General features: G+C 32.2%; 1 protein-coding gene across 1 annotated transcript; it reads right to left on the reverse strand.

Moving 5' to 3' along the window:
• Window positions 1–6221: 6221 nt before the first annotated feature.
• On the reverse strand, window positions 6222–7034 carry LOC110728661. Its single transcript, XM_021908305.1, has one exon. The coding sequence runs from the start codon at window positions 7032–7034 to the stop codon at window positions 6222–6224; it is 813 nt and encodes a 270-aa protein (XP_021763997.1).
• Window positions 7035–26465: the final 19431 nt, after the last annotated feature.

The following is a 26465-nucleotide window of genomic DNA, read 5'->3' on the forward strand; positions in this document are numbered from 1 at the left end:
GACGACCCATTTCTAATGGCGAGTAGAGGGGACAAAGTAATGAAAAACTTTTTAAGTGATGAAGCATATTCATGATGGGTATGAGTGAAGAGCGAATCCTGTTTAGTTTCCATAGGAATATGATGTGTTTTATTTGCTTTGATTATTATATATTTGTTTGTGAGACTAACACAAAGGTTTTAATATTTGTTTTGGGTTTTGATAAGGGCCTATAATGGTTCCAAGTTATAGGTTGACTTTACTTAACTTTGGTTTGACTTTACTTTCGTTTGATTTGACTTTTTGAGTTGACTTGTTTTGAATGGTTTTAAAATGAGTCTTCCGCTGTGTGTCTTTAATAATTGCCTTAGTCGTTTTCACGGTGGCGGTAATGTCTTAGATTTTCCTGTTTTGTATTTTAAAAAGAGCAAAACAGGTATTTTAAAGGAATGGAATTTCTAGGGTGTTACAAAGTGGTATCTGGGAGCTTTGGTTGAGATTTTTATTACCACTAAACCCAAAAACGTGTTTTCAATTATTTTACAAAGTGTTTAAATGGATGAGTTATTTTATTTTATTCTACATGATTTACTTTTTTTTTTTTAGGACCAAAAATATTTTATTATTTTTGTAATAGGTCCGAATTTTTTTTTAATTTTAATTGAGAGGTCCGAAATTTTTATTTTTAGGAGGGGTGTTTGAATTTTTTTTTTTTTAGGAGGGGTGTCCGAATTTTTTTATTTTGGCCGAAATTTTTTGCCTTTTCTGAGTTAATTTTCGAATATTTTTTTTTTTAAAAAAGGGGGGTCAAAAATATTTTTGGTTTGTTCAATTTTACAGGAAAGCGAAGGATTAAGGTAAGAATTATGTGTTACGAGCTTTAAAAGCATGTTTGTGTGCTTGGGTAGGAAAGAATTTGGGGCATATAAGTTAGAATTATTCACATTCTTGTATGCATTAATATTTAGGTTGTGATGTTTGATCATATGAGTTTAATGATGTGGAAGCATGTAATTATGTGGTTAGAATTAAGAAGATTGTTTGATTAAGCATGTAATTAACTGGGCCAGCATGGGGTATGCTGATTTGCTTTTGTCGATGAGCAGGGCTATCGGCAGTTGAACGACCAAACTCCTGTCACCGTCTGCGGCCTCTGGAGGGTTGTAGAGGTGATGATCCCTTTTCTTGTGTTTCTTGAATATAGGTTCACATACCGTAGTGAGTTTGGATATGAACCTACTTATATATTGCAAACTTCCAATGAAACCTCAAATCTCTTTCTCAGTCTTGGGTGATGGCATGGACACGATCCCCTTGACTTTTGTGTGATCTATTTTAATTCCACGAAAACTGATCACATAGCCTAGGAGTTTGCCCGATGTAACTCCAAAAGCACACTTCGCTGGATTCAATTTCATGTTGTACTTGCAAAGTCGTTCAAAGAACTTGCGGAGCGCAATGACGTGGCCTGGTCGATCTTTTGATTTGACGATCATATCACCAACATAGACCTCCACTTCTTTGTGCATCATGTCATGTAACAATATTGTTGCTGCTCTTTGGTAGGTAGCACCTGTGTTTTTCAACCCGAAAGATATTACCTTATAGCAATATGTACCCCATTGTGTGATGAATGTGGTTTTCTCTATGTCTTCCTCGGCCATCAATACTTGATTATATCCAGCGTACCCATCCATGAAGAAGAGGAGTGCATGGTTGGGAAGAAGAAAGAGATTCCTAAGGTGAAGAAAAATTCGATCGATATTGCTTTGCTTTTATGACTAAGTAGACATACCGAAGGTACGAAAGCAAAAACGTACTCTATACATTTAACAGAGTAATTATTGACCTTGATAAATTCTTCTTGCCTAAAATTAGCAATTTATATTTTAGTGCTCAAACTAATCAATATAGCATAGAAATTTATTTTTAAAAAAATTTAAAAACCAAAAACTTAAAAAATAAAATTGAACATTACAAAGAAATTCGAGTAGAGAATAATGAATACTTGATATACGGAGTAGTGATATTGTTCACCTCATCACCTGTTCTTGGATTGAATTGTTTCCAAGTGAAAAAACTTTAACAATTGTTTAAGGAGGATTGAATGAATAAACGTGGAGTAATAAAAAAGGGGAAAGGGTTTGTGGGTCACTGAGTTGTCAGTACTTTTTGGGAATTGAGTAGCTATGGTAGTATAGACACCTGATTGTGTCTCCCCAAAAACCAAACCCAGTGATGAGTACCTTTCACGTCTTTGATTATCGAGTTAGGTGAAGAGTTGAAGGGTCTCGTGAATTTTTCTTTAGCCTTGACCATTTCGTATCTTTCCTTAAATGTTTTAATCCAAAATCATTTATTTCGTGTCCTTAAACCCAAAATCATTCATTTCGTGTCTTTGAAAATCATTCATTTCGTGTTCTCTTTATAAAACGTCCAAACCAGTCTATCTTGGTCCATGATCCTGGTCCAATTATTGTTTATTTGGATGGGGCTTGAAAAGAGCTTTCCAACGATATATTATAAGCCCAAATATGGCTTATAACGAAGAAGTTATGGCCAAAATACTAAACTAAGCCCAAACCGAGTCTTGCCTGCGACCCAATGACCATGTAGAGGGTCCATTATCCTTAACCTCATTCCTAATCCAATTAGGATTTATTACAAGCTTCTAGGATTCTCTAGAAGGTTGATTTCGATCCTAAATCTTTTAGGATTTATTATTAGTTTCTAGAATCCTCTGGAAGGTTCTAATTTATCCTGTTTTCGAAAAGATAAAGACTTAAGAGTTTTACTTTGTATAAAACATTTGTTTTTTTAATGATTTTAATCCCGAACAAAATAGAATACGTACAGAAGTTTGATTAACCCAATTTGATTAAAGGTCAGATTCCGTACGAGTTTTATCTTCCTAAAACCATCGTCGAGCGAAAGCACCGTCGCGCCGCGGCAGGGCTATCGTGCCGTGATGGAACCTGTTTTACTTTGATTTGAATTCTGACTCTTTTTTTTCCTAATCCTTCGACCCTCTTTTTTCTTTATAAATAGAGGTCGTATCACCCTGTTTTGATTCACCAACAATCATCATCTCTTTCCCCCTCTCTAAGCTAAAGCTTATTCTTTCTTCCTCTCTCCTTCTTCCTTGATTTCTAGCCTTAGCCTAAACACATCCCAACACATTCTAACACACATCCTTCGATACTTTTCCCCAATCACACACCATACCTCCCTAACGAGCCTTGAATACTCCAAGCCAATCTCGAAGTTGCCTTCGACCTCGACGTAAAAGGTTGATAGTTCTGAGGGTTTGGTCCCTAATCTATATCTTATTTCTTATTTTATTTGATTTATTTGTTTGATTTAATGTTTCTTGAAGTTTACTAACATGTGTATTGTTTTGATAGAAAGAAATATGAGGCATCAAAGTAATTACTTAATTATTCTTTTTGATATATAAATCATGCTTAGAATATTATTTTAATTCCTAGTATCATGTTATGATGTTGATTTTAATTTCTAGTATCATATTAGAATGCTGATTTTAATTTCTAGTATCATGTTTAGGGTGTAAATTAATATTTCAAATATCATGTTTCTAGTATCATGTTTAGGTTAATTCTTTGATTATGATTTTTATTAGTGACATACTAGGGTTTGTTATTAATCCGCTTAGTATCATGCCTAGGATCTTGCTAATAATGTTCTAATCATGTTTTGATTATGATGATGATTGTTGTGTCAATTAATTATGTTGCTTGATTATTCATGATTGATTGTTATTGCTTGATCACGCCCCTTCTTGTAGGTTTAAAGGGAATTTGTACTTGAAATCACGTCTAATAAGATAATTAATAATTTGATTTTAGGCTTAATATGATTTTAATTCAAGTGATCATCAATAATAGATTTATTTGTGCATTAATGATCAACCAACGTAGATTAAACAGGTTTAGGATTAACTTATTATATGTATGTTGATCGGAAAGGGCACATGAATATCATTAGAATTAAGTAGAGGCTGATTTAGAGCGGGTTCAATCTCTTTTAGGTTGGATTCGTACTATCATCCCCGAATATCCAGTCATGGTTCCGGACCACTATGGAGTTAGCGATCTCCGTGATCGTGAATGGGGTGTAACCTTCACACCCGTGAATGGTTTACAAGTTCCTAAAACTTGTTGGCGACTCTTTTATCTCTAGCTTCTTCCCTTTGGACGCCACCATGGTTAAATGCATGATCACAATGGGGCTAAAGGTTGGGTTTGAAAAAATCCATACAGGTAGAATAGTAGTACCTAGTGTATTATTTATACTCTATATTTAATTAACTTTTCTAGGCTACTAGGCAAATAAGAAAAATAATCAGTTTTTTTTAATGGGCCATTAAACTAAGTATACGGAGTTATTTTTTCTCCAAAAGTTTCAGCCCTAACAATAGTCCGCCCCTGCCTCTAACCCTTTATTATGTGCATGTATCCCTTTAGGGGTGCCCAAAATGTTGTGCATGTTTCAGAATCTTTCCTTTTAAAGCATGTTTTTTTGTAACAATATTACCCTCATACAATTTATTTAATTCCTTCCATTTTTCTATTTTTTGATGAATTTTTGTCCTTTTTTGTACTATTGATGCTTTGGCATCAATTCCCAACCACACTTTTTCTCCTTCTATCTCTTTTCATTAATTTCCAACCAATTTTTTTTCTCTCTCTTTATCTCTCTCAACAACCCCACATGCACCATTGTACTTTCAATCATGTTATTTAAGAAATCTCTAATTTCCTTAATTCCCGTGAAAAAACTCAAACAGGCACGTAATTAAGGGACGGGGGGAGTACAAGTTAAATCAGGAAAAGGCTACACATAAACCCAATGTATGTGGAGCCAACATACATTGTAACATGCCAGCCTATGATAGGTGAATATATTGGGCCCCAAAAATAATATTTTTAAACATTTCATTCAAAATTCAAACTACTCCCTCCGTCCCAAATTACTTGCATCACTTTCCTTATAAGGCCGTCCCAAATTACTTGCAACATTTCTATAAAAGGCATGGTCCCACTATTTTTTTAATATTTATCTCAAATATCAATGGCCCACTATTATTTCACTTTTGTAAAAAAATGATAAAAAATTTACACCCCCCACCCCCTACCCATACCCCCTGATCTAATTTCACACGCCACTTTCTCACTCCAAATTATTTCACTTTCTCACTCCAAATTATTTTAACCCATTTTCAAGGTTCTTCCATTCATCTTCTTCCCCAAATCATGAAACAAATTACTGTAGATTTGAGAAAAAATCTCATGGATGATACTGAAAAACATCAAATTAATCCTGATTTAGCTAAAAACAAAGATCAAGACTCATTCATCTACCCCAATTCTAATGAAATTGGGATTTGGGTCGATGATTCTGAAGAACCATTTTCAATAGTTCCTGAAACTCCGCCAGACGTTCTCCACACTTGAGAGCGTGAAGTGACTACTCCACCGGACGTTTTTCTTCCAAGTGCGTTTTTTTTGGTAGAGCACGGAGAGTGGGTTGTTCCCGACACTCCAGAACGTGAAGTGGCTACCACTCCTGTGTGTGTAGCTCCAAAGCTAATTCGATGTAGCAGCGGACGTCAATTTAAAAGTTCTGGGAAAGGTAAGTTGAAATCTAGAAAATGAAAAGGTAATGTATCAAAAGAAGACATTTTTCAGATGTTGAAGGGTTATGTCCCAATTATTGAACGACATATGATGGGTGATAGTTCCGGAAGTGAATAGTGGTGGATTATTGTGTTAGTTATTCTTATTTGATGTTCCCATCAAGTACGGAGTATTAATCTACTGCTTGTGATGTTGGTAAGCTATGCATGTTGTGATGTTCCCATTAAGTACGGAGTACAATCTAGTGCTTATGATGTTGTACGGAGTAATTGTTAGGCAAAAAATGAGTACTCTTAGAAGATGTACTCCGTAGTGTTATTGTGTTGTTTACTTGGTGGTGTAGTAGTAAATGAATTAGGTACTCTGTAAATTGATTGACAAGCTAATTTATGTTAGTACTTGATCTTCCCATTAATAATTGATGCTTACAAAAAATTTACAAAAGTATTAGGGAGGTTCATATAATATCTCTCCACTAATGTACTGCTGTTTTGATTGTTTACAATTATGCTTTCAAAAACTTTACAAAATTAATCATTTGACTTTTTAGCTTCCAAAAGTTGCAAGTTCATCACTTCAAGTTGTCTACTGCATTGCTTCAACGTATGCCAAACATTCTTCAACAAGACTTGGAGATGGAGAGAAAACAATAGGAAGTAGTCCTTGTCTCTCTAAAGCTTCTTTTCCAACATGTTTTTGCAAGTAATTATTGCTCCCCTTTACTCTCATCACTTGAATTAACACCAATTGGAGACTAAGGAACACTCTATTCCCTTTAGTTGGACAATACTCCCTAAATGCATTTTTAACATTCTTGACCAGCTCCTTGGTGTTTTTTGGGGCTGTTTGATCCTTGAGGGATTGTATCGCCCTAAAAAATCCAAGGTCTAACACATTCATATATGGGCTGTTCGGAGGTTGGAATACTAACCTTAAGTCTTTGTTGGAATTTTGCACAGCTTCCATGAAGTCTCTGTCTTGTACTTCTATGTGAGGTCTTGCATTGTCTTGTTGCAAATATATTGGACCTTGATCGTTATCTGGCCACTTTTGCATGATTGCTGGGATCACTTGTCTGATTAACATGTTCCTATAAGCTTCTTTTGTGACTGAGGTAACTGGTTTGAGCTCTAATGTACCTGCTGGCCTATTTCTGCTTCTTCTTTTTGCTGGCACCCACCTGACAAACGGAAACATTCCTATTTTCCCATCAAAAATGCATTCTCCATCTGCATTAAATCGTGGCCTAGCAACGGCACATAGGAACATGACTTTTGTGACAAATCTTTTGCTCTTACACGTTCTATAAGGCTGTGTTTCACCTGGGAGTAGGTAATAACGTTGTGTCCCTTTTGTCATGTAGAACCATTTCTCGTCTAAATGGATTGTGTTGTACATATCGTTGAACATACCATTGTCTTGATCAATGGCTTTGAGGCACCATTTTAGTCTTTCCTTGATATTATTTTCTGTAAGTGCTGGTTTTAATGCATTTGTGTGTGGCTTGATTTGACTACTTTTGATAAACCTATGAATGGTGCTCTTAGAAACACCTAATGCTATTGCAAGTGCCCTAATGTTGCCCCTTTTGAGAAATGGAATTCAGAAATTTTACTTAAGTCAATGTGTTTACCTTTCTTGCCAACCCTTTTGGGTTTCTTAGAGTCCATGTTGACTGCATCACCGTTTTGCCATAGAGCTTTTGCTTGCTTCAAAATTCTGTAGATTGTGGTTCGATGCACTCCAAAAAGCTCTGATGCTTCTTTCACGGTACCCCTTTTCAACTTTCCAGTGGAATTTTTTACTAGTAACCAATTAGCAATTCTGGTTCTTGCATCATTTGTAAGCTCTCTTTTTTCTCTAAAAATGCACATGATTACTCTACACTAGTTGCATCTAAGTGAAAACTGAAGAAGAAAACTTACGACATTTTTTCTAATTCTACCCCAAACCCCCCCTCCCCCGCCCCCATAGTTTTTCTCTGTTTGTTCTTTACTCTCTATTTGCTATGTTTTTTTTTTTTTTGGTAATCTACAGGTGAAGCTGAAATAAAGAAGAAGCATTTATTATGGTTCAATATAGAAAGGCCATAATTTGGAAGCTCCAAATTCAAAAAGGGGATGTGTACAAAAATATTTGAAATTTCACCAAAAAAATCAAGAGGGAAAAATTATAAAGTGAATTCTGGTGATGGTGTTTGCCGGCAAAAATTTTAAAAGGAATCAAATTTTTTGGATTCACATGTTATGGCACGTGTATCCAACACTCCAACAGCACACCCCACCCCCCCCCCCCACAAAAAATGCTATGGCCCACTTCCACTAGCTATAATAAAAAAATGCCCACTACCAACTTACATACATTATAATAAACAAGTCAATTACTTTGCATAAAATCCAGCGCCAGTCAAACCGTTGCAACTAAACCGGGACGGAGGGAGTAATTTTTTAAATCAAATTTCAAATCTGATTTGTATTTTCAAGGCATAATCAATGCACCCACACTAACCACCCGACTCCCATTCTCTCTCCTTTCATTTTTTTTTTGGCATATTTTTTTTTGGTCCAGTTTTCTCTCTTACTCCCTTTGTTTTTTTTTTATTTAAAATGCATCAGTTTGACCGGCACATTTGCCAAGACATAACTTTGACCATTAATCTTAAAATTTTATTAGTAAAAATTTTAACAAAATTATATTATGAAAGACATTGTGAGGAATCTAATGATATATTATATAATAACATTTATTTATATTATAATAGCAAAAAATTTAAGTCAAACATGACATGTGAATAGTGCAAAAGTCAAACTGATGCATTTAAAAAAACGGAGGGAGTATCTCTCTACAATTGTTCTTCTTGTTCTTGTTATTATTTTTTTTTCTGATTTATTTCTATAGTTTAATATATTTTTTTATATAATGTTGTTCATGTTTCACAAATAATTCTCCTCTAATTATTTTTGGCTTAAAACTTTTGCGGTTCGATTTTTAGCGGTTTGATTTTCTCCCTCTCTTCTAATGCTCTTCATGTTCTTGTATATTTTCTGTAAAAATTTGTTCTTCTTCTTTTGCTTGAAAATTTGTTTGGTTTTTCAGAAATTCGTATCAATATACTATGTCTTGTTATACAATAATTTTTTAATTATTTGTAATTTATCATTGTGTTACAGATCTGGTTTGTGAATTTTTTTTCTTATTTTGATCTGTATAAATCTTATGTTCAAAACTGGAAAAAAGGGATGCTTTTTTTTTTCTTCAGCTTATACATAAATTAACTTCGTTGTATTGGAAACAAATTACATTATATTTTCATCCCAACCATATAGTTTTTGAATGGAACCATACTATATTATGTGAATCGAAATATTGTTATTTCCAATCCTAGATTTTTTTTTTTTTGAAGAACAGTTTTCCAAATTTTAAAGATCAAGGTTTATAAAAAAATTTCAAGTTAGATTATTAACCAGTAAGAGATGTTAGACATTAGATTATTCACAATGGCAACACATTAAACTCCTTAAATTATGACTATGACATATTAACAAGAAATAAATATTCTGTTTTAGCACTAAACATCAAGCTTTCCTATCCATGAAATATTTGGAGTCAATTAATTGATAATTACAATTGAAATTAAAACAAAGGGAAAAAAATTAGGTATCTTAATTAGTAACAACAATTATTTTAATAGTATTCATTAACTAGATTTCATAAAGTAACAACAATTATTTAATTAGTATTCAAAACCTATATTATAGTTTTTAAATAATGACGGTGTATACTATTTAAAAATATAAAGTATGAAGATGTTAACATGGTGAATATCTAGCAAATATGGTTATTTATGCAACAATTTTAAGTTTTAAAAAATGTTTGTAGTAGTATTAACATTAAAGAGCATAATTTCACTTCTTAAAAAATAGCAATTGATCGAGAGGTGCTATTTGTCCTTATGTAATATAAATATTACAAAGCATAATTAGTTTTTTGATAAAACATGTTATTAAGTTTTAGTTGTTAAATATCTCAATATCAAGGAGCATAATTTCCCTTTTAAAAAACAACAATTGATCGAGAGTTTGTATTTTATTTTATATTATAAGATTAATAAATGGTGTGCCTTATAATAATTAGTTATCTAATATTAATATTAAGCAATGAAAACATAACTAATAATGCTATTTAGAAACCTCCTTACAAGATGTAAACGAAGTTTTAAAATTTTCAGTATTATTAGTAATACTCCGTACGTTTTTGTTGAGGCAAATATTGTTCTTTGCCAATAAGTCAAATACCTATCTTGTTCTAGAGTACGTATTAGAGGGCTACCCATCATGGTACAGGTTTCAAAATATTGATAATCTCGCTAACGTAACAAAAACAAATAATAAAGAAGCTTCCCACAGAAATTAAACAAGTTATATTGCTTAAAGGACGAGTAGATAAACATATGACAAAAGATGAAAATGTCTCCATTAATTAAAGGATTAAGTTAGGTCTACAATTGCAAAAATTGAAGAAAAAATTAACTCCACGATCATACAATTGAAAAAGACGACCGATCTTCAATACATGCTAAGGAAAACTAAACTATCGTTTGGCTACGTAGCCAAGGGAAACTAAGAAAGCTAAGAAGAAAGCTTAAAAGTAATGAAATGCTTGTTGTTGATTGATTTTCTGATGTCTTTCTTTTGGTTCTTTCACTTCTATTTATAGACAATTTGGAGTGGTTATTTGTAATACCCAGTATTTTTAAGCCGTTTACTAATGGATTTTTCCGAAATATTTTAAATATTAAATTTTTATTATTATACAAAAATATTTATTTAAGTCAGCATATGAATTTATGAAGATAATTTTATAACTGTGCTTTATAAAGGATTTAATTATAAGAGTCAAGTTCAATTTGCCGTACCCAAAAACCGAATTTTTAACCTTTAGTATTATGCCCGAAATCCCAAGTCAAATACTTGTTTTCGAGTCAAACTAACCAACTACTACCAATCTACTTCTTCCTCCATAATCAAAGTCAAAGTCTCCTTATTCAACACTACCACCCATCTACTTCTTCCCTAGTCAAAGTCAAGAAAAGCTTACTCCCTACATTGATGATGGTGGCTGAAATAGTACCATTTGGAGGCTATAAATAGCCATGAAAGTAAGGCATTTTTACTCCATCATCCTTCCTTCAAGCTCTCTTCTCTCCCTATTCTCCTTCCTTCCCCATATTTCTTTCATTTGGTCGTGAGCCTTGCCACGAGCATCACCTTACTGCCGACACTGCCACTCTACCGCCACCTGTTGCCGGCGACTACCGACCACCCCTCGTCGGTGCTGCCGTAAGTTCCAAAAAGAAAAAAAAAATCTCTTAAGCTTTATTTCCATTATTATCACTACCATGCACTCCTAATTTAATAAAGTAGTATGTATCACAAATTTACCACTACTACTACTTCCAATTATTATTTTCATAATTGAGATTAATATAACTACTATGCACTACTACGTACTACACTTTATTTATCTATTTATTATTATTGTTATTTATTATTATTATTATTATTATTATTATTATTATTATTATTATTATTATTATTTTGTTTAATGGATTATTAAAGATTAGTTTATAAAGAAAAAATTAAATTTATAAAAAGGTTAAAATAATAAATTGTTCATGCACAACTAGTTAAAGTCGTTATTTTACGTCCTTAAGTTTAATGTTGGAGAGTTCTTCAATAACAGTTATTGATTATTGTAGGAGCAATTTGGAGTTCGTAATTCGGAATTCCGTACTTGTGTGCAAAGATCAAGGTACGTACACGTGACTAGATCTTTCATAAAGTGGATTTATATGCAAATGTAATTTACATGCTCAGTAATCTCGAACCATGTTTGAATGATTATGAAGTATATTTTGTCGAAGCATGTTTTAATTGTTGTTCGAAATGTTCAAATATTTTATGATGTTGTTATAGTCTTACATTGATCTTCAAATTGTTTGGGAAAGGAGATGTTATTATATTCCCATATATGGGATATTGGAAAGTTTATTTATCGGATTTATTCATTGGATCTTTGGATTTATGACTCCTACTATGCGGAGATAAAATTGAAGAATATGGGCGGTGTATGACCTAGTATTTCCCCTTGATAGCACTATGCAATGAGTTACTAGCTTGGGGGGTGTGCAAACTTAGGTGGGCAAATGATTTACGAAATGAGGATTGAATCCATATGCTATTCGGAACTACCTTTGGAAAGTTATTGATTTCGGAAATTGATACGGTTTAATATGAGAATTTCTATTCGCGAGTGGTTTGAATAAATTATGATGTGTTAAAGTGGGAATTTTCGAAAGCATGTTTGAGTAATTAAATCGATTTTACATGTCTAACATTTTTATGTACTTAGCATTTTGGCTAATACGTATTTCTGTTTTGTTTTGGCTTGGCCCTACTTATCATTAATGACTTATCATTTATGATGAGTAGTTAGGTGATAATGACCGGACGACGTGAATTAAATGTTGTATTGGGGACAATGGTCGGTGATCACCTAGTTCAATTTAATGTTGAAACCTAGTATAGGTGTTTTAGTTACTTCGGAAATGTTTTGAACTATTATTATTATTAATAATAAATGATAAGTACTTTTCTTCCGCTGCAAGTCTCTGCTAAGCCATACGTAATCACGTGGCGGTAATATCCCCAAGTTACTCCCTAAAATTGCGTTAGAGAGTAATTTGGGGGTGTTACATTATTGTTGACTCTAGTAACTGTTGTGCGAATACTCTTTTTGGCGCCAACTTCATTTAAAATCAAATTGCCTTGTTTTGCCACCAAATCGGTCCTTTCTTCTTCTTGGGCCTTTTGATTAAATAATCCAGCCCACTTCCCTTTGCTACTATCGTTTGACCCAAAGACCCTTAATATAATTCTAAGGTGCATCTCTCTTGGTCAACGAGTCAAAGTCAAGAAAAGTCATAAATTTAAAATTTGGGTGTAACAGTTTTAAAACTTTTACTTATTTTGCATTTTAAAATTTTTGACAAAATGATATATTTATTAGTAACCGATAACTATTATTTGTAATCCAAATTTATTTTATTATAACCCTTCACCATTTTATTTTAACCCTTTGCTATTTTATTTTGTAAATGATTATTTTTCGAATAATCTCACTTTTTACTAAAACAATTTATCGAGTGTTAGTATATGTATATTACAATATTAATAATTGTTATGCATTTTAATAATCAATTATTATCTAATATAAATATTTCGCAACGTAATTTCACTTTTTAGTAAAACAATTGATCGAGATTTAGTTGTTGTATTATTATAAGGGAGCATCAATTTATTTTTAAAAATAACAAGTGATTGAGAGTTAGTATGTGTACACTACAAGTTTAATAATTTTTGTTCCATGGAGTAAACAATTATCTGATATTAAGGTACGAGATCATATTAGTATTGCAAACAATATTGGATCAATGGTTTATTGAATATAGTTACTAATCTCCTTGTAAGTTGATGAGAAAAAGGATAATAAAACGAAGATTATTTATACATCTTCTTACATAGTAAAAAATAAAAAAAAATAAAAAGTTTTATTACTTGCTCCGTTACATATTAATTGCAACTTTGGAGTATTATTTGTGAGACATAAAAAATTCCAAAGTTGCAACTAATATGTAACGTAGGAAATATAAATATGTTATTTGAAACTTTTGCTTCACATAACGCTATATTTATTAGTAACCGATAACTACTTTTTGTATTCCAAATGTTATTTATTTTAACTCTCCACTATTTGATTTTAACGCTTCACTAATTCATTTAATCCTTCCAATTTAATTTATATTGGGTGGTTGTAGCAAAAATTGAGTATTTCAAGAGTTATTCCTTACTTTTTTAATATTTATTTTTGCATGATATCATTCTTTTTTTTTTGAAAAAATACTTGATTGAGATTTAGTATTTGTATATTATAAGATTAATAATTGTACCACCTTCTAATTAACAGTTATCTATTGTTAATACTAAGAAGCATAATTTCACTTTTATAAAAATTTCACAATTGATAATGAATTAATATTATAAATCCTCCGTTTAAAAATAATTTGGGAAATTCTCAACGGCAACCCCCAACTTCTGTTATGCACCAACGGTAACCCCCTTTTTTTTGGATTATAAAAAATGACACTACTTTTCTTTTTTTCTCCTAAAGATGACATTAATGATGGTGTTTTGACATAAAATTAAACCATGGTTAACCAAAATAGTGAAATGACATAAATGCCCCTTTTTTTTTATCACCAACCCAGCTAGCCCCAACACCGGTCCACCATCACCACCTCTATCTCCACCCCCTTAACTGCCAGCACCTAGGGTTCCCCGTCCTCCGCCGGCGACGCTATTCCAGCCCATCGTCACCGAGAACCCCAAACCCCGCCGACGACCCTCCCTCGTTCTTCTCTTTCTCAATCTCAAATCTCTACAACTTTCCCTCTTCATCAATTGGTATAACAGTAACAATAGTAAGTACCAATGCCTAAATGAGCCAGACCTAACAAAGCAAGAATTCCGCTGATATTGTACATGGTTTTGAGTAGAGTTTGTGTCACCTCCTTGTTTTCGTTTGCGAGAGGCGATTCATCCTTTTCCACTGTTAGACCTTCAATCTCCTGATGCTTCATATTCGGGCTAGGGTTAGGGTTCGGAGTCGATTCGGATGAGTAGTGAAATCGTTGATTGAGAATTGCAGTTTTCGGCGTTTTGTCAAAACTGAAATCAAGATTGAGATGATGATGATGATATGATGAAGCAGCTTCTGCTGCTGCAACTGCGCCATTGTAGTACCGATTGGAAGGCATGGATTTTGAAAGTGATTAGCGATTGAGGTTGTGGCGGTGGAGTGGAGTGGTGACATAGAATGACGACAGTGCCGGAGAAATGAATGGTTGGGGTCGCCGCCAGTGAAAGGGGAAGGGATATGGCGGTGGCTGGCTGGTGGAGATGGTGGTGTGGATTGATGGTTGTGGTTGTTAATTTTTCTAAATGTTTTTCTTTTTTTCTTTAAAAAAAAATTACCCATAGTTAATTTTAATTGACTATTTAATGAAATAAGGTTACTAGTGGGATAAATTTTTAAAATAATGTCATTTTGTATAATCCAAAAAAAAGGGGTTACCGTTGGTGCGTAGCAGAAGTTGGGGGTCGCCGTTGAGAATTTCCCAAATAATTTTCTCACGTGGAATCTTTTATGTAAAATTAATATTAAGGAATGAGACCATACTAGTAGTGCTACCGAAAATGTAGAAAAAAAAGGATATATAATAAAACGAAGAGTAGTTAGAAATCTACTTACAAGATATAACAAAGATATTAGTAGTCGATAACTATTTTATGAATGTAATTAAATACAAAAGCGAATAAAACCACATCAATAATCTTCGGACCAAATGTTTAATTATATCCCTACAATATTTTATTATGTTGAACCATCGATCCAATAATTTATTGTAACCTTTTGACATGTTATTTTTATATTCCGCAGCTTTATTTTAAATTTATATCTATTTTTGATAACAAAACGATGTTTATTGGTATCAGAATAAAAAAATAAAGGTAGAATACAAAACTATAGTAAGGTTAAAATTGACCAACTATTTAACATTTTCGTAAATATATCGATATGGATGTCTTTAGAAAGATATTAAAAAAGAATTTCATTATTTATAATAATTTTTTGATTTGTAATTTAAGAAACATTACCAAATAATATATTATTCAATTTTAAGAAAATATTTCTCTTCATTAATGAATCTGATTAGGACATCATTATTTCTGGTAACAAATTTTATTTATTAGTATCATAATAGAATTATTTAATGACACAATTGTGGGATTAGTATGCATTAAAATGCAGTTTGGCGCCTAAGCTTATTCTCCCGCTCAACCTTGCATTATTTAGGCGCCTAAACACAATTACTTTTCCCCGACCCCCCAATTTTCCCTCTTTTTTTTTGGCTTGCAGTGTGGTGACAACTACCCATTAAAAGTGTATGTTGGCCCCACATACACTGGGTTTATGTGTATCATCTCTCAGTTAAGTCATGGTTTTACATTTCCCTCAACTATTGTTAAACATGGGTTATCATAACATGACACATTATTATGTGTATTCTTTAGTGCGTGGAGCTGCCCCCTTATTTATTTATTTATTTATTTTTATGGAAAAGCATAACAAGACACAACATAACACGACTTGACAAATCACACTAAACACAATTGAAAATTGGCTTTTGCACATACGCATGACACAACACATTATGGTGGCATGTGGGCTTAGTTTGTGTTTGGTTTGCCATTTTGAAAAGTTCAACAAGTAGCTAGTAGACTTAACAAATCACACTAAAATAAGTGAAGATCAGACCGATTCACTTCGGTCGAGTCTGGTCAGGTTCGGTCTAACCCGTAATCTATACAGCTCGTACATAAGGGGTAACTGAACCCGAACTTGATTCGGTAAATTAATGACCCAAATATTTTTTACGTTCGTTTTTTTAGTTGACACGTATTCCTTTTTAAGAAGTTTATTTTTAGTTACACATTTCCTATTTTGGTAACTTTTATACATTGCATTTACTAGTGTACCCAATTTGCTTTATCATTCTTTCTCCTCTCCTTAGGCTCCGTTCACTTCATCTTATTTTTGCTGAACTGAAATTATTTTTACTAAACTGAAATTATTTTTACTGAATTTAAATTATTTTTACTAAAATGAAATTAATTATACTGAACTAAATTATTTTTACTGAATCTCTATTATATTTCTTCTTTGAAATTATTGATTTTTAATGAACTGAACTTATTTTTATTGAATTGAACTTATTTTTACTAAACTGAAATTATTTTTACTGAATATTATTTTTGTAAGGTGAAGTGAACCGAATTTTAGTATGTGTGTCTAAATTGAACATGTCAACTAAAAAAACGGAGCACATGCATAATACTCTCTCCGTCCCATAATACTTGGGGTGTTGGTATGGACACGCAGTTTAAGAAAACTACGAGTGGTTTCATTTAAAACATTTGTTTATTTTATAAGACTATAATAAACCCAGTCCACATTAATATTATTGTGGACCGAGTACAATCACATGACTTATCACACGTTTTTTTTTTTGGAAGCTTTAATCACACGCTCTTTCTTTCTCTTCCTTTTAATTTCCTCACTCCTTGTGACAGATTATTTTCTCTCTCTTCTTTCTTTTTTTTTTCTCTCTCCTCCATTGATGTTCTCTGTATTACACTTCAACAATAGTGAAGGCGAGAGGAAGAAGTTCATCAAAATCAACAATGGCGGTCGGAACTAGACGTGGAATTTCATCAAATTGGAGTAAACGAAGAGGATTACGATAATCAGTTGGGTGGTGTTGCAAAGGTATTTAAGTTTTCGATTAATAAGTTCAATTTTCTGTGTAAATCGTCCGATTCAGTTTAATTTAGCTTTAGATTTTCAATTTTGGTGTTTAAAATTCATTTTCAAGAGGTATTTTAGTATTTGATTTGGTTTTTAGGGTTTAGTTTTTATTAGCTTAATTCTACTTGGTTTTTTTTTTTGAGTTTTGGTTCTTTCTCTTAAATTGTTCGTAGTTTTAGTGTGGAATTCTGATTTCGTTGTTTGTCTTGTGTGTTGATTTTAGTCGAAAAACTTTAGAAATTGCGGAATGTGTGCAAAATAAGAAAACATTTACTGGAGTTTTTGATTGATGATTTTATAAACTTGGCATTCTTACTCCTCATTATAGCTTGATTTGCGTGAAAAAAATTATAAAACTACTTACAATTTTTTAGATAATAATTGATATGCTTCTTGTAAATTTCTCTTGTAACCATTGCATGCTGCTTGACAACCATAACTTATGTGTACTTGGTTAAAAATGTCAAGCAAATAAATATGATTATAAAATATAAAAACTGATTATATTATAAAAAATGATTAACTTATTATGATTTATGTGATGCATTGGTTAATTGATCAAATCAAAATAAAAAGTGACTATATCAAATTAAATATGATTATAAGATATAAAAAGTGCTTATATCATATTAAATTGATTATATTTTTTATATCAAATTAAATAAACTAATAAAAGTGATTATATCAATATAAATATGATTATAAGAAATAAATTGTGATTATATCACATCTTTCATTAATAATAATGTTCCTCATATTTATTTTGTATGTTTTATTTACAAAACCAAATCATGATATTGGAGAAATTACTAAACCAAATGATGATATTGGAGAAACTATTGAACCAAATATGATATTGGAGAAATTACTGGAATTGGTGACCATGTTGGAGTTTCTAACACTTTTAAAGCTTCTAATGTCCGAAAAGAATGTGGTGGACATAAGGTTCAGAAATGATTACGTATAAGAGGCGTAAACTCAAAGCAATGGTTTTTGAAACTGGTGAGAAATCTGGTTCTATAGTTGGAAATGAATTAGGAGAAAAGTCTTTGATGGATTTGAAACAAAAAAGTATAGTTGTGCCTAAGAATTTACAAGTTGGAGGTCAACAAAAATCTTTGAAAGATACCATTGTTCATGATAAGAATGCTTTGTTCAAAACTAGGTGTTATGGTAAAAAGTTGGTTAAGTTATTTCAAAAATTGGATGACAATCGTCAAAATAAAGCTATTCATGATATTGGATTTGGTGGTTTGCTTTCTTTGCAATTGGATAGAACTAATAATATTTTGAACCAATGGATTGTTGATAGTTTTGATGGTAGTACATGTTTGTTTAAAGTTGGTATTGGAAAGGAATATATGGTGAGTGAGTATGATGTATATGACATGTTTTGTCTTCCTTTGAACCCTGGAAATGACGTAGTTGAAATTTCTAGGGGAAAAAAATGATACAAACCCACATATGCATTTAAAGACTTTTTGGAGAAAGTATTTCAATTTGATTGGTGATAATGCTGCGATTAGTTTGAAATCTGTTCGGTCGCATTTAATTTCTTTGAAGGATGGTGGTAAAGTTTTCCAGAAGTTGTTTGTTTTTGTACGCTTTTTCCTCTTTTCTTGCTCCTACAGCTTCTTCTATAGTTGATTTGCGACTTGCATTGGTTGTTGATGATGTCACTACAATCCCAAGGTTGAATTGGTCCAAGTATGTTTTGGATCGATTGTGTTCTGCAACAAGGCTTTATAAGGACCAGAAAAAAGGGGGAAAAGGGTTGAAAGCTTTGGTGGTTGTATTGTGATGTTGCAGTTGATTTATTTTCATCATTTAAATGTGAAAAATTAAATTATTCCTTTCTCACTGCCATTGATTCAACATTGGGATTTTGATAAAATTCAGAAAAGAATAAAATTGGAACGTGATTCAGATTGTTATGGAAGTGGCATTTTGGATTGTACTTATACTGTTTCTAAGAATTTTGTGTTCAAGGATGGACATGTTGATATAAGTTAGAAGATTGGAGTTGAAAGCATTCAATTATTCAATGACCCTACCAAGCATACTTCAAAGGGAAAGATTTACATCAAGTTTGAATTATCTGACACTAGTCTCACCGATGAAGATATTATGGCTCAAGCAAAAGATGTAAGTGCTTTATGTTTTTGAACTGAAAATCATTATTTCTTTTATATAATAATATTAACATTATTCTTGTGATATAATCATGTTTTATCTTATATAATGATTTTTTTTGTGATATACACATGTTTTATCTTATATAATGATGTTTCTTGTGACATAGACATGTTTTACCACTATTAACATGCTTTTTGTGGCAAGTTGGTATTGGAAAAGTCTTTGCAAAGTAAAAGACTCTTTTAGAACTGGCTATGACCAAAATAGATGGTCTTTTAACCCCCATGGATATTCTGCTTTATCGGGATATAAGTGACTAAGAGGTGAGTGTAGTGAAGTGGGGTGGTCTGTTTGGGTCTGGAATAGATTTAATATTCCCAAGACTAGTTTTATTTGTTGGTTAATTGCTTGGAGACGCATCCAAACTAATGAGCGACTGAAGAATTATGGTATTGTGGGGGATGATATGTGTCCTCTATGTCAACAAGCTTCTGAGACGATTGATCACTTGTTTGTAACTTTTCAATATGCTCAGAAATGCGTGAGTGGGTTGTGTAATTTGCTGCAAATTCAGTGCAGATTCAGTGATTTTGATTCGATTGATCAGTGGCTAAGGTCTCCAAGCATGGGACGTTTCAAATCTAATGTCATACGGAGTTGTTTTGCTGCTCTTTGTACCATGTATGGAGGCAAAGAAATCAGGTCGTTTGGAACAAAAAAATGCTTCATCCTGATGTGTTGGTGAGGAATGTGAGAGATCAATGTTTTTGGAGGATTTCAAACATCATACCTAAGAAAACAAGCGCCCACAACAGGTCCTGGTTCGCTGTAGTGCTGCGTGTCTCTGATGCGTAGTTGCTTATTGTTGCTCCATCGCTGCTATGCATGTGGAACTGCTGTGAGAGCTGTGTTTTTGTGTGCTCTACTGGTTCGTTTTGGGTGTGTTGTTCTTCTAGCTGCATTTGTGTTGTGCTGGTCTGTATGTCAATTTTTTGTAGTTGTTGGTGTTTGTATGTACTGCAGTAGGCTCTGCTTTAGGGTCGTGGTTGCAAGTGGCGAGCTGCTGTCCTCCTGTAGTTCTCGCTGGTTTGTTTCGGCTAGGGGATGTTAGCTCCCGTTGTATGCTTGCTGCAGATGATTGGTCTCGTCCTTGAACCCTTCCTAGAAGGTAGCATGGGTGTTGATAATGATGCCATTGCAAGCTTACGATTGTATGTTTGGTAGTTTGTTTGCTTCGGCTGTAATGTTTTGCTTGTTCATGCTTTGTTTTTATTAATACAATATAATTACCTTTTCTAAAAAAAAACATGCTTTTTGTGATATAGTCATATCTTATCTACTATAATGATGTTTCTTGTGATATAGTCATGTTTTACACCTTTTGTTACTTTTTTTCCAGGAATTTAATGCTCAATGGTTGATCATGAAGAGGGATGTAGAAGTTGTTGTCGAATATCATCTTGAGGAATTAAAAAGATTGAAAAAAAAATGATTGAAAAGTTTGTGCATGATTCTTCCTCTGTTACTTCTATTCTTGAACCATCCTAGAGATTTAGATCTTATGTCCGTATCTCAATTTCAATTCAAACATAAGTTTTATTTACAATCCAAGAGATGGAAGGGCAGAGGACTTTGGTGTCCCCTCCATCCACGCCTAAAACGTATTTTAATGCCTGAAAGTTGGATAGGATGGCCCTTACGTACGGATTCGAAACTGTAACCAAGCATCCCCCAATAAAATATCTCCCATCTTTCTCTCGAATCGATTATGATTTCAGAAATTGTTAAGGAATACTCTATTCGAAAAATTTATTGATGAAACTGTTATGATTTCAAAAATTGTTAAGGATGTGCCTGGTGGTTGGAATGATCTTTCTGATGTTAAGAGGTTTCTACAAGGACTGTAGTTTGTCATCTGCAGCAAACAACATAGTAAGTAATGTTGTTCATAATATAATGAGTAATGAACAAAATCTTTGTGGGAAACCTAGAACATGTTGGTTTGTTTTCCAAGAAGTTCTAAAAAATAATCAATCAAAGTGCAGTCTTGATTTTGATGAAAAAAATGTTGGTGAAGGTGGTGTTGTGTTTTTCTTTCCGATTTTATGGTTAAGCATGCTGAGGTTATGAAGGACATGGATGTGTTTGTTCAAGAAATTGTTGATTATTGTTTTATCAATGAACCTCCTTTCAATCTCAGGAAAGTTCTTTTTAAAATAAAAGTACTTTATTGCTTTTGTAATTCTGATTTTTAATTAATTACTTTTATCTATTTAGTGAGGAAATTTTCAAGGCAAGTGATTTACACTGTGTTTCAAGAGAAGAATGTTGGACAATTGGATCTAAATTAAACATTGGTGAAGCTGTTGTTGATTGTTGGGCATTCTTGCTCAATGAAAATGAAAGAAAAGCCGATCATAATCCTAAGAAGTTTTTCCTTGGATCTTCTCTAAATGTACGAATATACATTTTTTTTCACTAGCTTTTATATTTCTTTTATACAAAGTTTTAATTTACTTTTCTTTTACAGGAAATTTTAATGAAAATTTGTGAAGATAAAAATGATGTCAGTTTGCAAGATCAGTTTTCAAATTCCTTGAAACAAATAATAGAGTCTTACAATTATATTACTCTGGATGAAAATATTGAGGTGGTAAATATATGTTCTATCTTATATAGTCATTGTTTAATATCATATAATGATGTTTGTGTATATATAATCATGTTTAATATCATATAATGATATTTGGGTATGTATAATCATGTTTGTGCTGAACATTTTAGGTATTTTTTCCAGTCTTATTTGAGCATCATTATTTTTTGTTTGTGCTGAATATTAAAGAGCAGAATATTCAATATATTGACAACAAGCTATCGGTTGATCCTTCTTATAAGAAAAAAGTTGAAGAAATTAGATCTATATTGGTATTTCATACTTCACTTTTGTTCTACATTTTTTCAATTTTTCATATTTGTAATTCATTATTATTATAAGAATACTAATTATGATCTTTTTTTTGTAGGTTGATTTAATTGGAAATTTTTTCGAGTTAATTCACTTAAGTATTGTTTGTGATATTGGACTCTTTAAAATAAAAGAGATTGAAGGGAGGTGGAAGACCAATATGCGGTTTTTGGATTTGGATTGTGCTGTTTTTGTGTTGACCAATATGCTCTTGTTTGACGATTCTAATGTGTTTGAATGCCCTTTTTTTTTAATAATGTAAGTTCTATTATTTTATATCATTTTGTCTATGCTATGAAAATAGTTAAGAGTTTAGGTAAGGAATAATGTTTTATATGATTTTTAATTTTCATAGAAAATATATGCAGAGCTTGTATATGTGCAAGCTTTGTTTTATCAGATATGAATAAAGTGAGATCTCAGTTGTTGGATAATGTGATTGCATTTAAAGATAAAAGGTCAAAGATTTTGTAGGCAATTGAAGAGAACATAAGGAAAAAGGCTCGAAAAAAAAAGAAAAGCTGAAGAAACCCGAAGCCAAAAAACAAAAAATTGTAGCAGCTAAGAAGAAGAAATAGTTGTAGAGTTCTAAAAGTAGATAATATGGGTTAGTATTTTTGGTATGTAATGACATTTACACGTGTAATGTCTAACAATGTAATGACATCTATATAAATCAATGAATCAAGTTCATGATATTATTTTAGTGTTTAACAACTTATATATGATTATATAATATTAAATATGATTATGAGTATACCAAATATGAGTATATAAGATGAATAGCTAACAGATACATTCTACAGAACTGGAACATTTTTCACCTATGTGGCCACTTTCTTGTTTAATTTCTTCCTATTTTTGCTTTTCTTTAGCTTTTCCATAAGCCTTGACCGATCTTTGACACTCCTCTCCCAATCTTTTTTGTGCCTCTGGTACAATAACATAGCTTCACAAGCATTTCTAAGAGGGTGACCCGGCCTGCATGAACCGGTCGGACACCACCCTGACCAATACACAACTTCCTCCTCTTTTGGGTTACATAATTAAGTACATGGCTGACAGCTATAACTGATTTACTTTTGCACAAGAAGATCTCTTCTATGGTCAAGTTTGTATGAAATATTAACTCCTATTCTGGTCACTATATCAATTAAATTCTGATTATAAGAAAAAGAAAAAAATAGAGAGGATTTTACAAAGTAAATTAAATAAGATAATATGAAATTAGAGGTGATTATACCCAATCAAAATGGATTACCAAGTCAAAACTAATTATACCAATACAAAATTGATTATGCCAAGTAAAAACTGATTATGCCAAATCAAAACTAATTATGTTGTATATGACATAAAAACGTTAATAAACCAAAAATACTAAAACAAATGAACTTTTGGAGTTGTAGAACCAAATTCTTTATGTCTTTTTTTCCCTTTTTTTTGTTGGCTTTTTGTATAAATCATAATGCCCCTTGATTCTCTTGTTATCTTTCCCTTTGGTAGTTGCTCTATCGGGATCCAATATAGTTAGTCTTGATGATGACAATGCTTGATGACTTCCATCTTCAGTTGTTGTTGTTTTTGTTTGTTGTGTTGCTGCTTTTTCCTTTTCAGCTGCTTTTGCTTCTTCAGTTGCTTTTCTTTGTTCATCTTCCTTGATTATTTTGTCAACATAATGTTTGTCTTTTTGAAATTTTCTTTCAAGAAATTTTCTTGCTTCTACTATTTTATGGCTCTTCAGAATTACATTGTATTGCATGTAAGTGAAAAGATAATAGGCAAGATAAAATTGATTATATCATTATAAATCAGATCATATCATGATAAATCAGATTATATCATTATAAATCAGATTATATCACGATAAATTAGATTATATCATTAAAAATTAGAATATATCATTAAAAATCAGATTATATCATTATAAATTAGATTATATCATTATATATCATAACATACTATGTGAACATATTATTACCTTCTAATCATGTGTAATCTCCATGGTGTGTAGTTGTTGAGTTCTCCTCTTTCTCTTTTCTTTTTATCATGTCTCTCCCGAACTTCTTTTTTTTGCAAACCTTGTCCACCTTGTAGATATTTAGTGCTTTGGAATTTTATTGAAAGAACGTAGGTGCAAAACTCTTATGCAATGGAAGCACAACCATCCCGATTCTTCAAAGTTCTTGCATTCACAATGAATATCTCTAATTGAAAAGTTTAACCAAACTTTATGATTTGAACCTAATATGCCATTGATGCAAACTCTATAAGTGATGTTGTTTTCTTCGGGATCTAGAAGTTCAACATTGCTTGCCATGGCATACTTGAATTCTTCCTCAAAGTCTCTGAATAGTGTATGTGTATATACCATTGAAGCATGTCTCAATAATGGACTCATATAGAGGTCAGATTTAGGAATTCCTTTTGTACAGTTGAAGTCATCCATTTCTTCATCTTTTCTTCATTTCCTCACTGTTGCTTGAAATATAGAAAAGAATTCTATCAAGCTTGTGGTTTTACTTGCATTGAATCCAATCGCTTGGTTGTACTCTCACTTCTTTGTAAGGATAAAATTCCAACAGAGAAAAAATCCTTGCTAAGTGTTGTACACCACTTTTCCTTTAGTGAGTACAACCTATTGAACCAATCATCATTTTGAAGGTTATGCTTTGTAATCATTTTATTCCAATTCTCTTCAAAATTCTTTCTCTTTTATGCAACCACTTAAGCTTTTGTGGAACTCTTTTTTGAAGTCTCTATCTGCCTTTAGTAATCCAAACCTTGTATTCGCATTTTGACTTAAGTGCCATAAACATAGTCTATGTCTTACTTTTGAAAAAATCTGTAAAGCATACAAAATAAATTAACATTATAATCAATATAAAAAATATATGATTATACTACATACAATGTTATTATATTGCATAAAAGAAGATTATACCAAGTGATTATAGCACAAAGGCTTTTGTAAAGAAGAAAAAAAAAAGGATTATTGCACAAAAAAAATTATACTCGATAGAAGCGTGTACCTTTTTTATTCCCGCAGCAATTGCTGCATCTTGATCAGTAAATATAGTAATGGGGCATTTTCCTTGCATTGACTTTTTGAAAGTTTCGAACACCCATTCAAAAGATTCTTTAGTTTCATCACCAAGAAAAGCACATGCAAACATTGTGTTTCTCCAATGGTTATTGATTCCTACAAAAGGAGCACAAATAAGGTTGTATTTATTTGTCCTATATGTAGTATCAAAAACCATAGCATATCCATAAACTTTGTAGTCTTCAAACATCATTGCATCCCTCCAAAATAAGCAACAAACTTTTCCTTCTTCACTCAGTCTCACTCTAAAGAAGAACTCATTGTCCTCTGTCATTTGCTCATACAATTTGAGAATCGGTTACATTTATTGGCTTCATTTTGTGTTTGTAGCAACAATTGAAATGATCTTTCTTTGAATGTCCCAATAAGTCTTCTCCACCAGCTTCATAACTCATTCAATTATATGAATCGATTGGTCTTAAACCACATTCTGTCATGGCTTGTATAACTTGTTCCTTAGGGGATGTCATTCGTCGCTCTGATCTATGTGGATAATTAAGTGACTATCTTGTCAAAGGATGATTGTGCTGGATCACATGACGTACTATTTCAAACTCTTTTTTATCATTCATCTTTGCACGTATTGATGTTACACAACCTGTTCTTATTATCATAACTCTTCTTTGCCTTCTCTTATTTCCTTTTTGTTGAAGTACTTTCTTCTGTCATGACTTCTTCTTCAACCTTTGTTTTTCCGGTGTTCCTTTTCCCTTCAGCAGAACACACGTAGTATTTCTCATTGACTATTTCGGTTCCCTCTATTTTTCTATCTTTTGACTTTCTGACACTAAACCCTACTAAAGCAGCATGTTGACAATATAGCTCATATATTTCCTTCAAAGTTTCTCTAGTTGCACCAACTAAACAACCTCCAATGTCTTCATTGATTGCTGATAATGTATGAGATTCTGATTGTACATAAAAAAATGTCACTCTTACGATTTTATTATGATAATATTGCATAAAAATAGATAAGCTCATAAAAGGTTATTTTAATTACCATAATATGATTATGATTCATTAAAAAGTGATTATATCATATACATAAGGACAAACTAAGTCTGCACTATCTCAACTGATTTTTGACAACATGATGCTATTTTGTGGGTTGTGCATGGTCTGAACTATACTGATTAAT

The sequence above is a fragment of the Chenopodium quinoa genome, unplaced genomic scaffold (genome assembly GCF_001683475.1).
Source record: "Chenopodium quinoa cultivar QQ74 unplaced genomic scaffold, ASM168347v1, whole genome shotgun sequence".
In the NCBI taxonomy this organism is placed as follows: Eukaryota; Viridiplantae; Streptophyta; class Magnoliopsida; order Caryophyllales; family Amaranthaceae; genus Chenopodium; species Chenopodium quinoa.

Coding starts and splice junctions, on each gene's coding strand:
- LOC110728661 (XM_021908305.1), bottom strand. CDS start 7,034: ATGTACAACACAATCCATTTAGACGAGAAATGGTTCTACATGACAAAA.